Source organism: Phyllostomus hastatus, unplaced genomic scaffold (genome assembly GCF_019186645.2).
Source record: "Phyllostomus hastatus isolate PE091 unplaced genomic scaffold, TTU_PhHast_1.1 phas_contig_254, whole genome shotgun sequence".
In the NCBI taxonomy this organism is placed as follows: Eukaryota; Metazoa; Chordata; class Mammalia; order Chiroptera; family Phyllostomidae; genus Phyllostomus; species Phyllostomus hastatus.
Genome location: NW_025333810.1, coordinates 8450209 through 8466504, shown reverse-complemented (window position 1 = coordinate 8466504; position 16296 = coordinate 8450209). Strand labels below are relative to the sequence as shown.

The following is a 16296-nucleotide window of genomic DNA, read 5'->3' as shown; positions in this document are numbered from 1 at the left end:
TGTCCTCCTTGCGGCCCACAGGCTGCATGCGGCTTAAGATGGCCAAGAATGCAGCCCAACACAAAATCTTAATTTACTTAAAACATTGTAAGATTTTTTGGTGTGTGTGATTATGTGTTACAACGTATTTAATGTGTTGCCCAAGACAACTCTTCTTTTTCCAGTGTGCCCCAGAGGCCAAAAGGTTGGATATCCCTGTTTATTTGGTATTACTTTGTCATTTCATGTTTCTTTGTGTGGATAATTCTCCCTCTGCCATTTCTCCTGTTCTTTGATATCTTCTTCAAGTATTTCTAGTTGTTATCTTTTGGCTAGTGATTTGGATGGAAAGCTTTATTTTCTAACATTGGAGTTATTACTAAATTAAAATATTTTTCTAAATTAAAAGTAAAATATCTCAACATTGCCTCTGTAAGATTAGAACTTTATCATGCTTCTACATTTTACCTCCCTTCTAAATATTGTTTCCTAGGTAGGGTTGGAATACCTCAAATTTAATATTAAAATCATTAACAATTTCATCCTTTCATTTTTGAGTTACTTTGACATTCACATTGAGATTTGTTATTAACCACAATTATTTACACATTTATCCAAGTTCAAAAGTTTTATTGCTCAAATTGTTTCCTTACTACCTTTCTATTTCGTTGTGTGGGCAGCAGCAGTACTGAGGTAGACATAGGACATTGTTTCTGGCTGCCCAGTGTTTTTGGAATGCCCCTCACACATTAAGGAATTCACGTTTCATGAATCCAGCTCAAGCATGTGACACAGCCTCTGCTAATCACGGCCACCCAAGTAAGGATTCAGAAGTGAGCAGTGTGAGGGAGCAAGTGCCACACGTCATCTCATTGTATGGCAAGGATGTGTCAGAAGGCTCTGGTGGCTAGCGGCAGCAATTGAATCTTTACTCAAGCAGCCTCATAGTCTGGTTGGAGATTGTTTCCACTATCCAGTTTCCAAGAATAATTTTCTGGCCCATATGCGAATCCTGTTAACTACCTTATTCTTTATAGAAATGGACATCTTATTTGGTCTTCTAAAGATCTTGTTGATAATTCCAATTCTGAATGATAGAAGTACTTCAGATAAATGCTACTTTGGCTGGTTTCAGAATTCTTAGGTAATATTTCTATTCCCTTCCAAATGCTGCATATATGGTTCTAATGATTTGCTGCTTTTCTTTTTTGGTATTTAGTATTGCTGAGGAGAAATTTGATGCTAACCTATTTTTTTTTTTGTTTTGTAAGCAACCTATTCCTCTCCCCACAGATTTTTTTTTCTCTTTGAAATGGAAAAAAAAATCTCACTATGATGTGTCTAAATATGAGGTCTGTTCAGAAGAAGTCCATCCATTGTTAATGAAAACAGTTTGCGTGACATCGATGTAAACGGGCAGCCACGGAGAGTGCACTGGAATGCACATGCGTGAACAATGATGACTTCACTGTACCAGTCAGTAGCAGTGGTAGACACCATCGAGTGAGCATGTGTACTGTGTGGTCATCACATTCAAAATGACTGAACAACAAATCTGTATGAAATTTTGTGTTAAGCTTGAACATTCCTCCATGGAAACTATTTGGATTCAGAAGGCTGCAGCTGTGGGCAACTGGTGATTGGCAGCTTCACCATGACAATGCACCTACTCCTGCATCACGTCTCATGCAGAGTTTTTTTTTTTTTTTTTTGTGAATATTGAATCACCCAGGTGACTCAGCCCCACTACAGCTCCGACTTGGCACCCCAAGACTTCTGGCTTTTCCCAAAACTAAAAGCATGTTTGAAAGGGAAGAGATTTAAGAGTGTTGATGAGATTTGAGAAAATACAATGGGGCAACTGATGGTGATTTGGAGAACTGTGAGGTCCCAAGGTGCCTACTTTGAAGGGGACTGAGGTGTCATTGTCCTATGTACAATGTTTCTTATATCATCTCCAATAAACGTCTTTTTCTCATTACATGGCTGGATACCTTTCAGACAGACCTCGTACAGTTATGTTAGTTCAAAGTTACTTCAGGAACAAAGATGGTTTAGAAATTCACAAATGCCCTTAAACATAAGGAAAAGTAGAACTAGATCTCTGGAATGGCAGCGGCTGAAGGTAACACCAGGAGCTAGCGACTCTCATCTTTCACTTGCTCTCTGCCTCCCTCCCATGCACCCTTCTCTTTCTCTACTGGCTGGTTTTCCCTTCGTTTTAGCTTCATCATGACAGTCATACATAATAACCTCAGCCTTAACTCTGTAAGATCTTTCAGTTCCAGCCCTAAATCACCAACCAGAAATTCCCTTTGTGACTCTTACTTCAAATCAATTGGCTGTCATTTTTTTTTTTTTTTGAAGCCAAGCCATGTAAGTATTTGGTCACTGATCAGTTGATGATGAGTCTCCCCTATGTCAGGGGGAAAGACTGGGTACATGGTTCAGTGACCAATTAGTGAGGTGAATTGCTTGTATTCCAAAAGGTGTTATAAGTGGAGCAGGTAACATCTGACACTGTTCTCAATAGTTATTTTTCACTAATGGTGCTTTATATTCAATGGTCACCTTCATTAGTAGACATTATTAGTATTTTTAATTTAAAAATAGTAACAATCACATAACTTCAAGAAAATGAGCTAATAGTCACAAATATAGAGAATTATCCTGAATATCAGAGGAAAGAAAGTATATTTAGCACCAAGAACAATATTATACACATAGAACATACAGGTTGAAAGAAGTATCAATGGCCCAACAAAAACCAGAATATAGTTGTATAGACCACAGAGCAGAGTCAAGAGAATGGCAAGAAAATGACCTGGTGTTTACAGGAGTCCAAGTTCATAGGTCTCAACACTACAAAGCAGTATTTTCAAGCCAGCATAATGAGGAACATATGCTTATTAGAAATTAAAAGGTAATTTATATATTCTATTTCAGCCACTATGACTTTTGAAAAATTACTTTTGTTTAGTAAATTTTAATAGATTGACTACTCAATATATTTTGTATTTCTGGCACTCTATTCTTTTCCTTAGATACAAAGACACTCAGTGATAACAAATTCGGATATAGTGCGACTGGCTCCCATCCCCAGCAAGACTCATTCCTTCACTTAATCTGAAGGTAACATGATCTGTCAGTTTTTTTTCACTTTACTCACGGTACTATTTGACCCTTATAGGCTTATCTATTTCATTATTTCCCCCTTATTAACTTTCCTGTTAATGCCCAAGCAACTTACCTTTTATTTCATTATTTCTCCCTCACTTTCCTTTTAATGCCCAGGTAACTCGTAAATATGAGACTGGTATTTGAGAATAAAACTATGGTTTATTCTCAATAAACTATGATTTATTCTCAAATACCAATCTCACTTGCCATAGTTGATTGGTTATCACTCTTTCTGTATATAACAAATTGGACACATTTTCCTCTCACTTGAAATCAATCTTCCCTCCATTTCAAAGTTCCTTTTTGTAGTCTCTTCTTATTGCAAATCCAAATTAGATAATTGCTGAAATTATTGCCTTTATAATAACTGTTTCAACAGAAGCATTAGCTGAACCCTCAAATAGTCATCATCTGTAAAATCACTTGTTCATCCACATCTGGTAAATTTGTCTACTACTGGGAGTTGAGATGGGTGATATCAGATTGCATAGCTAAATATTCGAGTCTTTGATTCCTAAAGGAGAAGGAAGTTTATTTGTTGGTATAACCACCAGATTAAAGGTACAGTTGTTGAGAGGAACGCCTAGAACCGAATGCAATAATTCAAAAAGCTTCCTTGTGACAGCTTAGGGCAGTCGTTCTCCAAGTGTGGTTCCAGACCAGCACCATCACCTGTGAACTGTTAGAACTGCAAATGCTTGAACCCCACTCAGAATCAGAAACTATGGGAATATGGTCCAGCTGTTTTCATAAGCACTTCTGGTGATTCAAATGCACTCGCTTGAAAACCACTGTCTTGTTTACTGCATGCAGTCCAAAGCTGGATATTTTTCAACAGGTATCACAACTCTGAACAAATCCGTAACACGGAGCTCAGCATGACATTTAAGTAACAAGCATAAACTGGGAATATCTGGTGTTATGGCAGCACCCTGTGAACTTCTAAAAGTAGAACTGAGATTTGTCCCTTTACTAATTCTCTAACTAGAGGGTCTCAAAGAGCAACTTCCCCCTCAATGGGCAACACAGACTGACTGGCCCTTCTCCCAGCAGGTGCTGCCTACAGGAATTCCTGAGTTTTCTGGCATGTGGAAGGCACCCTTCTTTTTTCATTTCTGGCATTAGAATTTTATTTTACTTGAAAAAGAACTTTTTTCCTCACTTGAAAAGGGTAGTTTAATTTTGATTGGCTTACATCCCATCTCTTCCCATAAAAGTATTGGAAGTGGTTTATAAAAACTGGCATGCGCTAATTCAGAATAGAAAATCAGGACTAAAACAGGAGGAAACAAATATGACCTATATGCACATATCCCTGTTGGATAAGGCAGACTAAGAAAAATACAAATAAATTAGCATTATTACTCCCAAGTATTTCATTCAGATAAAACTTGACAAAAATTTAAATGTAGATAATAGTCCAAAGAGCAGGAAAACGAGGTGTTTGCAAAGCACTCCAGTGAAGACTGTGGACTATGGAGTAAAATGCCTTACTTCTAATCAGAGCACTTTATTTACTGGCACATTTTATTTAAAAAAAAAAAATCAGCCTCAGTACCTGTAAGTAATAAACACAGGTAAGAAGTAGTTAACTAACTACATGATGTGATTTCAAGGGCACTAAACGTGCTTACGCCTCCTCAGCCTTTTCCCACTGCCCCACCATATCTAAATATCTTTTCCCTTCTCCAAATGCAGAATGCATGACTTATTAAAAATAAAATTTCATATATTGAACAAACATATTTATCATCTTCCACACTCTCTGATCTTTTAGAACAAATGCTGGGAAGATAAATTATCTTTGTTAATAAATGTATTAGGTTGTCTTCCTTCATGAAGTGGATTCACCCTGTCATGTCAGGAAGGGGGCACATATACCCTACAACCCTACCTGTCTGAAACAGTTTTCCTCAAAAGGCAGGGTGTTTTAAATAGTCTTTTGAATATCCTAATGGTATTACATCTACTTTTGAGGTTCCATGTGGTCTGCATTTTCTGAACATGGCCATGTGCTGATTATACATACTTAGTAGCTGGAGTTTTGCCATAACATATAGGGTGATAAAAGGTGTTCATTCCAGACTCAGTAGCAATAGGGAGAAGACGAAGGGACAAGACAGTTACATTCCAAGACAGGCTTGGAAGAGACTACATATACCCAAGAATAATCAATCAATTTTTCAAGTATAGAATTGTATTAAGAAAAAAAGAAATATTTGATGTGGGCCTATTATGTTCAATGCCTAGGCTATGCTAGGCAATTTACATTGCTATTAAATGAATGTTTTAAATCAACTCTGGTGGAATAAGAAAAACATGAAGAGGAAAACTATTAAACATCAGAAAAGTGCTAACCATATATAAATAAATTTCAGGAATGGTTAAGTGCCAATGCATGGAATGGTTAAATGCGAACAGTCAGCTTCGATTGTTTTTATTACAGTAGGAGGAATTTTACTCTTAATGCATAGAATTTTGAAGAAAAAATTTATATAAGCTTTTAAAAGAGGCCCTTTTGACAATTATTAATACAAATGTGGTAAGACCTTTCAAACAAATACCAATTTCATTAACAGTTTACATACAGCAAATAATTTATTCTGAAATGTTCATTTAGTTTCTGTTGAGACACAACTCATGTCTCATTAATAAAAGAGCAGCCATCTCACCTCAGATACCAGAATATACAACAAGTTACAGCATAGCAAAAATTCTACCTACTTTCAGATAAAATCTAGTTCAGGTAAAATAGTTTCATTCAATGTTTTACAATTAACACATATATATATTTTTGAGCACAAGAGTGTAAATTGTTACACTGCAGCTATCTAATGCACATCATGTGACCACAGAACTGTTAATTGAACCATCAGTTTCATTCATGCAGTAAAGCAAAGCAGGCTAGGTAAACTTGTTCATCGGGAACCATATTACTGTGAATTTCACAGCCACATGATTAATTATGATGTTAGATGGGCTCACAAGGACTAAAACAGAATGGTTTTTTTTTTTTTGCATAAATACTAATTTCTCCCTGATGTAAGTTTAGTCAGTTTATATTCTAGAAATGATTGATAACAGCAATATATCATATCTTCTATCTGTAGTGTTCATTATTTTAAGACAAGCAATAATTAAAGGATGATGGTATGGGATGCTACTTAAATACCTGTAAAACATACTGTACAAATATACTTGGCTTTACCATTTTCTTCCTAACTATCGAGAGTGCCTCCCAAAATGTGACCAGTGAAGACAAAGTATACTATCAAATATGGCTTCCAGAACAAAAACCTTCTAACAAGAATCAAACCTATTTACAAAAATTTTCAGTCTTTTAAAGTTTCATTTGAAATAAAATTTCTACATAGCAGTTGTAATTAACACATACTTTTCTTAGTTTCATTAATTAAGCTCTTTAAACAGATGTCACAAGGTAAGACCCAGAATGGCGCTTAGGACTTTGAGTTCCACTGGATTCTGTGCTGTCAGTTTTTGAATCTCGTTTCTTCGTGTTGCTATTCACTGGCGTCGGGATCTGAGACGGCCGGGCTGAAGTGCTATCTGCGCTGCTTTTCCTGGGGCTTGGGTTGTAATTAAAAGGAGTCACTCTGGCAGCAACAGTCCCACTAGGTGAACTGTGTTTGCTGGAGCTGCTAGAACCAAATGGGGTACGCTCAGCTATTGAACTTTCATTAGTCTCTAACGCAGGGACAGGGTTATTTTGTCCCAGTTTTGCCTCACTTCCTTTTTGGTCTGGGGCATCTACCTGAATAAAGGAGTTCAGGCGGTTTTCCAAACCCGCGGTGCGTACGGGGCCACTGCCATTTCCCACATTTTGTTTTCCCTGATTATCCTTTGAATCTTTAGCGTTTGGATTTCCCTTTTCTGAAACACTGTCAATCACAGGGGGAGTATTTCCTGTGGGAGACCTTCCGGATCTAGGGTTGTTAATGGGACAGTCCTCAATTCTCACCCAAACGTCCTCTGTTTTAGAAACAGCAGGTGCCATTTGATAAATTAGAGTCTTTGATTCAGCACCATTAGCAGCACCTGAGGAAGTGGTCTGAGAAGTACAATTTGTGGGAGAAATGTCACTTTCTTTTATTTTTCTCCATGTTCCTTTTGTAGATCCTTGGTTTTCCTTAGTTTGTTTGGTTCCTGAAATATAGTTCACATGTTTTTCATCTTCACTTTTTGCTTTTTCACTGGATTCTGATGAAGCAGAAAGAATTGAGGATGAACTTCCAGTTCTTCTCCAAGTGCTTACCCGAGGAAGGGACGATGAATGTTTACTGTGCTCACGTTTCCAGGTTCCTGACCTATTGATGGGAAGCCTGGAAGGACTTTCAGAATGGGAGCGTGCTATATCATGGCGCTTTGCTGGTCTTCCGTCATTATACTCTATGGTGGGACTGAGATTAGGGGGTAGTTTTCGCCACCCACCAGCCTGAACAGATGAATGTGTGGATAGAGACATATCAGGAAGGGAAGGACTTAAAACTGGAGTCTGTGCCTGGGACCTAGTGGGAGAATCTGGTCTAGAAGATGGAGAAAGAGATTCAAATGAAGCAGATTCCTCCAATTTTCTCCTTAGGGTTGGGCTTGGAGCTTCTTTGATGAAAGTTGACTGGCGTACCAATACAGGTCTCTCTGACCTATCAGATTCACTTCCACTTGATTTAGTTGAAGACATTCTAGAAAGTTCTACCTTTTTATTGGATCCACTGCTATTATTCATCTGATTTAGTCCTTTGGAGGCAGACTCACTTCTTGGGATACTATTGCCATTCTTGGATAAGCCTGCTTGTTTGGTAAGGTTCTGCTGGCTCATCTGTCTGCCTGGAGATGTGTATGACATTTTCCCAGAACCCGAGGACTTGGTTGAAGCAGTACTAGGGGATGATGTCCTTGGCAGTTGAGATAATTTGTTAGGAGGACTTATTCCATTTCTACCAGGAGAAATTGAATTTCGTCCTGGAGACTGCATAGGTCTACTTAATGGTTGCTGGACTGGTCTTGAAGGAGTGGAATCTCTAGATCCTGATCTAGAAGACCCTTTATTCGATCCTGCCTGTTGTGACATCTGCCTGTTAACAGGGCTTAATTCTGACTTCACTGATGGCTTAGCTCCTCTGGGAGAAGTGGTGGCTGTCTGTCCTTCACTTGGGCTTTTGGAAGCTGGAGTCTTAAGGGGTGGGCCTTTTTTAGAAACTGGACTTGTACTTGAAGAGCTATTTCGAACTCCTGGAATGTGGATCATCGTCCTACCTCGAGATATTGAAGGCATGCTTGCTTGAAGGGGCTGTTTCAATTGGCTTGAAACTTCGGAATTAGATCGAACTTTCCCAGTAATCAAACTTTTATAAACTTTTTTTCCTCCTTTGATTCCTTTATTTTCAGATTCCATCTTTTTAGATTCCAATGTACTTTTCTCCCCAGGTTTCAGAATCCGTGGGCCTTTATTACTTGTAAAGGGTTTTTCCTCTTGATCAGGTGTAAGATGAAATGGTGATCCCAGAGAGATTCCAGATTTCAGTGAAAGGATGGAATCTGAATCAGATGAAGCTTGTCTAGATAAACATGCAGCAGCAGCAGCTTGATGCAAACTACTTACTATGGAATTTGCACCTTCCTGAATGGCTTTCCAATCAAAATTTTCTGAATCGGGGGATAAACCATGTTCTGAATCTGGTCTCTGTACATCTTTCAAATCAAGCGTCAAATCTTCTGCTAATATGCCACCCATATTTCTGGGACTATGCTTTTCATTATCACCCTTAAGCCTTGCAGGCTTCTTCTTTTTTGGCATTGCAGAACTTATACATTCTTGCAACAGGTCATCTTCAGAATCAATACTGAGAGAACTGAGAGAACTGTTTCTTGAGAAACAAACAGGGGTATCTTCAACGTGAAATGATTTAGGAGCATAACCTGAACCCTGAGGTTTACTTGGTTCTACCTGTGAGTCAGCAGGCTGGGTCTCTTTGATAGGTTCATTTTCTTTGTTGTTGTTGTTTTCTTGATCAATGTCACTAAGAGAACTTAGAGAAGAATTTCGAGAAAAGCAAACCGGTGTATTTTCAATAGCAAAATTCTGTAATTTTTCATCAGTTGCTGCCCCTCTGTCTGGTATGTCTTTGGATGACTGGGGAAAAGTGGATTGCTTCTGTAGCATGGGTTTATTAGACTGTCCTCGATTCATTGGATGTTTTGTAATAGTTTGTGTCTTATTACCTGATTGTTGGCTAGAGGTTAGTTCTGTGTGACTGGCAACTTTAGCTTCTGATTCCTTATTGTCTTTCCCCTTTCTTAATTCAGCCTTTTCCCTGGAAAGATCGACATCATCATCATCAAAATCTAGAGAACTCAAAGAATCATTTCGTGAAAAGCAGTATGGAGTTCCTTCAATAGGTGTGTAATGATGAGGAGAATCAAAAGTAAAACTTCCTCTAACCCGATCTTCATTGTTTGGTAGCTTATCATTGAAGTCCTTGGAATTATTTTTCAAGTTCTGTTTCTTTGAATCTTTATTATCTGAAAAAGTTCTTTCAGCATTTAAGTTATTTTTTGAATCTGTGTTTTTTTTTACACGTGTCCTATATTCAGTGTTTTGTGGCATAGGTTTTACTGGTGAAGTAGGTTTCTTCTTCTTACTATCTAATTGATTCTTGTTAGTCCCAGATGAAGACATAGATGCTTGTTGGACCTGGTCCATTATCTTTTTCACACGGAAAGGTTTGTGACTTTTTCCTTTGGGCATAGCAGAATTAATGCATTCTGCAAGAATATCACCTTCTTCTGTTTTACTGTCATCCAGTTCAGGTACAGTTAAAGATGATGGTTTTCCTCTTTGAGCCTCATCTGTACTTCTGCCTTCTGTAGGAATGGTGTCTCGTTTTTCAAATTCGCCTGTCTGTGCCCCTGCTCTAACTCCTTCTCCAGCAACTAACTCATTTGGAGGGGATTCTATTGTTAGGTCACTTAGAGATGTAGCTGTGGAAAAGTTTATAGGCGTTCCTTCTACACAATACACCCGTGGCATATCATCTCCTGGTGTAAAACTAACATGCTTTTGTGCTTGTATCCTGTTTTGTGATGGCAGAAGTTTGTACACAGGCAGTTGACTTGGTTTCCTTGCTACAGGTGGAGGTAATTTTGAAGCACCCTGGGCTGGCTTTTTGGCTTTGTGTGCAGATTTTGTTGGCATGGCAGAAATAATACATTCTTCTAGTATTTCAATATCATCATCATCTGAATCATCTAATAGATCTTTTTCAGAATCAGGTTTTTGTGCCTCTTTGTCCTGATTTTCATTTGATTCTTCAGGCTGCTCAGATTCTGTTTCATTTGCATTGTCATTTTCCTGAACTGGAGGCATTATTCTTAATTCCACATCTTTCTGTATGAATGGCTCATCGAGGCTCAGTGCACTCAGGCTAGATGAACAAGAAAACCCATCTGGAGTACTTTCTGTGGCAAAATGTAATAAAGTATCAGCATCTGGAAGAACCTGGACCCTCTGAACTGCAGCATTTACAGCAGCTTGCTTAGGTCCACTTTCTCTCTTTTCAGCATTAGGTACTTTATTTTTAGTTAACTCTTGTTTAGCTTGAACTGTCTGAGGAGGAGGAGGTGGAGGAGGAGGGGTTTTACTTCTGCTTGGTGGCATGGTTTGCCCAGGGCTATCTGGAAGGTCACTGGGGCTTATGATGCCACTTACCATTCCACTGCAGGGTTCACTCTGAACGGAGCTGGCAATTGAACGACTCTCAAAACTATCAAGTGAACTGACAGAAGTACATCTACTAAACATGAGTGGAGTCTCCTGAACGTAGTGCTCTGGTGGACTTTTAGGCGTCTGGGCACCACTTTTTGATGGAGATTTGGCCCCTGAAGAAAGTTCAACAGCTTTGTGCCTGGCTGATTCTGAAGATAAACCAGAAGCTGGGAGTCTGCTGGATTTGGTTCTAATGTGCTGCGACACTGCTGGAACTTCACTCACAGAACCTTCAGTTGATCTAGTTCCACTGTTTTCTTTTATTTCTGCTACCTGTAGCGTATTAGCAGAATCTGTCTCCTGTGTTGTCTGATCACATCCTATTTCATCTTCAGCTGATGACAAAGATGATAATGAACTACACCTTGAAAAACATATTGGGGTATCTTCCACACAGTAGGTCTGTATTGTCTCTTGGTTGATAGAGGGAACTTTGCAAGAGGTGGCTTTTTGAGTCTGACCATTTCTGCTTTGTGCTGAACTTGGATGGAGCTGATTCTGCCTCTTGGGATTAGATGAAGGTGTGGTTGTATTCTCACTGCTTGTAGAGATGTGTTCAGACTTCGTGCTTTGTCCAGAGGAACTCTTTGAGAATGAAAATGATGGTTTCTGTGAGGAAGGAATGTCTGTGGAATATTTTAAACTATAATCAATAGGCTGATCCACATGATGTTTTTCTTCATTATACTTTATGCTATAGTTTGTTGGTCTTTCTTCCTCTTCATGCTGTTCTTCCTCAGAGTAACGTTCACTGTAGTTGGTTGGCTTATCATCTTCATAGTCATCTTCCTGACACAAAGACTGGTTTACATTTTGATTAATTGTATGATTAGAACCCACTCGATTTGTTTCTGAACCATTGGCTCCTCTTGACCTATATGGGGAAACACATTCTTGCTGCCCAAAATGTGGTTGGAACTTGAGGTGTTTATCATCAGTGCTCTCAGTATATACAGGGTAAGTTGTGCTTTGACTCCTTGATTGTCTCTGCTCACTGTGTTTCATTTCATCTTCTATTATATGTTTGGGTCTTGCCCATCTTTCATTCTGGGAAGGACTCTGCCTTCCCGAGTTCAGCTGCTCATCTGAATATTTAAGACTATAATTTATTGGCGTATCTAGTTCTCCATCATTATCATCCATATGATTTGCACTGTGTATTTTATGGGCTAGGTCAGCTGGATATTGACCATAGCTGCAACATTTACTTTCATCATCTTCAGAATAGGATTCAATCGAAGGTTTCATTTGACCTCTTTTACCGTAACCATCACTACTGCTGACACTATTTAAACTATCATTTGAAGATCTCTTATATTCCAATTTGGCATAAGGCATAGAACATGTCCTATTTGAATTTTCTGATTTAGTGAAGTTGTAAGTGTTTGAATGTGTGTGAGTAGTAGAGCTTCTTCTTAGTGCATTCCTCTCATCTGCCCCACAATGTAACTCCGTGGTAGACCCAGAACTTCTATCTTCCTGAGAGGTGTGAATGGCTGCTACCTCTTCCATGACTTTAGCAATCTGAGCTGCAGTGGTGGAAATCTGCAAACCTCGCTTTGAAGAGGTTCCTGGATTTTCTGTTGCTGGGTGGTAGTTGCCTAGGCTAATTCCTCGTTCTCTCTCCAAACTTCTATCTTTTTCAGAACGAGAACTATCTAAACTTCCTCTGGATGATGAGGAGCTGGGCAACACCGTAGTATTTAAATATGGTGAAAGGACAGTCATGTTTCCGGTATTAAAATTGTCTGACCTGTTATCATCATGTCGATTGGTGTCAAAAACATAGTCACCATAAAGACTTTGCTTGTGTCTTTGCTTACTACGATGAGATGTCTTGGGACTTAAATTGTCAATATTGTCAAAAGTTTCTGATAAGTGCTGAGCGTCTAATTCTGCTTCCAGAGCTTTTTGTTTCCTGACATGAAGAGATGGCAAGCTTGAACCAGGAGACATAATATTGGCATCTTTATACTTTGTGGGTCTATTTGCCATGAGATTCCTTAAAGCTGCAGCACTTCCCATAGCAATCATTTTGTGCTTTGAGTGAATGAGGTTCTTGAGCATGCTGACTGCCCCCATGTCCCATAATGCTTCCTGGTCTTTAGGATTTCTTGCTGAGAGATTCCACAAGGTTCCACATGCATTACTGACTATTGTCAAACTGTGAGATTTTAAGTGTTGTAATAAGGTTTGCAGGCAATTGTTTTCTCTTAGAATTTGCCTGAAATAAAAACAAGATTACAAAATTAGGATCAAAATCTGTTTGTAGTAACAATAAATAAAAAGATAGAAAACAAATTTAAATCTAAAGACAACTACTAAAAGAGGCATAATAAAACTGTATCAAAATTGTACTATAAATTCCAAGCATTTCACATTTTGTTTTGGTCTTAGTTCATTTAAGGTTTATTGTTTTAAAGTACTCCTCTGTCAGACTAAAGTAAGTATTATATTCATTTTAATCTATTCTGCATTTCCTATTCTGACCTGATAGCTTTTTAAATTTTTTCTTCAGCAGACACATTTACTTTACATGGTAACAGTTTCCTAGTTTAAGGACTACAAATGTATCACGCTGAAAGGGACTATGGGTAATTCAATCAATCGGTAGCTCTTTCTATAGTTAAGGAGCATGCTGTAAGTGCCTAGATTAGCAAATTCACCTATGTCTCTAGCTTGATTCTGTTATACCGCCACCCCCTTTACAACTGCTCTCTGGCAAACTGCAGGTGTAGTCACTATTTCTAAATAGAAAGTAAAAGAAAGGTTTTCAAAACATTTTTCACTACAAAAACAAGGGCTGGGAATGAACATAATGAACTTTGGGACTTGAAGAGCTACAGCTTACTTAATGCAGGGTAAGCTGAAGTTAATGACAACATATTCCACTTTTGTGGACTTCAAAATTGTTTGGCAGTGGTGTACAATGAGCTTTAACATGGTGGTCTTTCCTCAGCAGCCGAGTAGACACCTGAGTGCTTACTGAATTTAAAAAGTCTTCTTTGCATAGCAGAAAGGGCTATATAGCTTGTAATTAATACATAAAAAACTTAAAGAAAAGATGTTTGTATTCTTTACAGGTTCTTTTACTAAAAGTACCATGTGGTCTTTTTGAAAATGAGAGAGGAAGAATAGTGAATAAAATGAATATGCTGTGGAAGATATTCATATTTTTGTTGGCATACTAGAAAGCCCAAGTTCTAAAAATGTGCACCCTGTATCTGAGGCACTCTCGTAGATATCACAGCTCCAGTAGACTGGAGGAATGGCTGTTCGCTAAACAATAGGCTTACTGATATTAAAACACCATTAGAAAAAAGGAAAACCACTATACTCTCTGGATCATATCCATATGATTTGTTTTTGTGACTTTATCATTTATTCATTTCTAGACATCTGTGTGATACTGTGAACTTTTATTAGAATATACTGAGTAAATTAGAAATTAATAGTTGTCTTTGCACCACAGTAAACGTAGTTTGGCTTAGAACTTGCATAATTACACAAAACCAATGGATCTTTTTGAAAAAATGAATTCTACATGAATTCATTAAAAAGTAATACAAAAACTCTGTATTTACCTGTGGTCCTCATTTGTAGCTATCAAGCTGGACACATTCCGTAATATCCCACCTCCACTTTCAATGATGGCTAAGGTGTTTGTCTGGCTCCGGTAAGTGAGAGTGCCAACCAAAAATGCGAGCGCACCATCTACAGCACATATATCGGCTTTATTCTCAGTGCAATGTGCTGACAAATTCCATAAGGCACTCAGTACGCTTTTCAGGGTTGATTCCTATTAAGAAACAAATTACATGTCATCTAATTAGAGCTGAAACGTGTCTCTCATAACTTCTTTGTTTACTTATGTTGAGTAAATTATTTTTTAAAATCTCCCTCGCTGCTCACACTTTACTGGTAAAGTATTAGGAATTCCCCATTTAGGAAAACTTTCATTAAAATAACAAATGGAACTTAAGTTACTCGTAGCCTCATACAATACACAGAACACAGTATTAAACTAGTAACCTTTCTGAAATACATTCTAAGTATTCAGATGGCATGCACATATCTTACAAGAGCTTATTAGAATACAAACAGAACTGATGTACATGCTGAAAAGATAACATTATGAGGATGACAGAAACTACAAAAAACTTTCTCTATGCTGATATCTAAACCATATCTAAGAAGTGTTATTAAATGAAAAAAGCAAGTTGCAGAGAAGTATGTACCATATTCTGGTTGTATAAAACACATATATATTTACATGTAGTTGATTCAAAAGTAACAATACAACTCATTAAAAATAAAGCACAACTGAAAACCTTCAATTCCTAAAAATCCCAAATAAACACAGTAATTACAAACCCAGGAATCCCTGGTATACAAGACTATAGCAATCTGTCAAATTGTAATGGCTACAGAAACTCTCTGTATATACAATTAAAGATATTTGGTCAAAACCTGCCATGACCCTGATGCCAGTCTTTCCTCTTACTACAAGTCAAACAAGGAATAAACATCCATTATAAATCTACTCTGTGCCTATCACAATTAGAGGTACTCCAGAAGACAGAAACACAGCAAATTGATACCCACTTGAAGGTGTCAACAATTTACTTTGGGGAGAAAGAGATACAAACTACACTTCAGCCCTGGCTGGCGTAGCTCAGTGGATTGAGCTCGGGCTGCGAACCAAAGTGTCGCAGGTTTGATTCCCAGTCAAGGTACATGCCTGGGTTGCAGGCCACGACCCCCAGCAACTGCACATTGATGTTCCTCTCTCTCTCTCTCTTTCTCCCTCCCTCTCTCTCCCTCTTTCTCCCTCCCTTCCCTCTCTGAAAATAAATAAACAAAATCTTAAAACAACAACAACAACAAAACTACACTTCAATAAAACAAAGTGCTCTAAAGGAAAGAAAGTGTCCACCTAAATTTAATCAAATAAAATATGTCATGGGGGAGAGCAGCTTAGTAGAAGACCTGTACACTCAGAGACAGTTTCTCCTCGCAGGGGAATTAGAATGAGGAAAAGCATGGAAGTGGGAATCAGCAAGAGAGAACTGAAGGACAGAGAACAGGGAGAGGAGATCAAAGTCTGTTCTGGGGAGTAGTGAGAATTAAGGTCAGAGAGGTCAAAGAAGGTCTTAAATGTCATAGTAGACATATGAGGTCTAATCCAATAAATAGACACTGTATTCTCTTCATCAGGACATTAAATGAAACAATCTAGGAACAGGTTTAGATACTATTTATGAGGAAGCAGAGGAGAACTGCTTTCACCAATCAAGATTGGAGAAGGATTAAGAGCTCAATTTTATGCTTGATATAATAGCGGGACATTCAAA

General features: G+C 38.2%; 2 protein-coding genes across 12 annotated transcripts in view; both read right to left on the bottom strand.

Moving 5' to 3' along the window:
• Positions 1–5580: 5580 nt before the first annotated feature.
• LOC123818075 (adenomatous polyposis coli protein) overlaps positions 5581–16296 on the bottom strand; it is a 147803-nt gene continuing 137087 nt past the window's right edge. For all 11 annotated transcript variants that reach the window (XM_045837918.1, XM_045837924.1, XM_045837927.1 and 8 more), the window contains 2 exons: positions 14527–14741; positions 5581–13166 (listed from right to left, as the gene is read on the bottom strand). In XM_045837918.1, the coding sequence (XP_045693874.1) occupies positions 6581–13166; positions 14527–14741 (6801 nt within the window). In that variant the 3' untranslated portion in view covers positions 5581–6580. The remainder of the gene's footprint in view (positions 13167–14526; positions 14742–16296) is intronic.
• LOC123818046 (adenomatous polyposis coli protein) overlaps positions 6581–16296 on the bottom strand; it is an 80917-nt gene continuing 71201 nt past the window's right edge. The window contains exons 14-15 of the mRNA XM_045837910.1: positions 14527–14741; positions 6581–13166 (exon numbers count right to left, since the gene is read on the bottom strand). Coding sequence (XP_045693866.1) covers positions 6581–13166; positions 14527–14741 — 6801 coding nt within the window. The remainder of the gene's footprint in view (positions 13167–14526; positions 14742–16296) is intronic.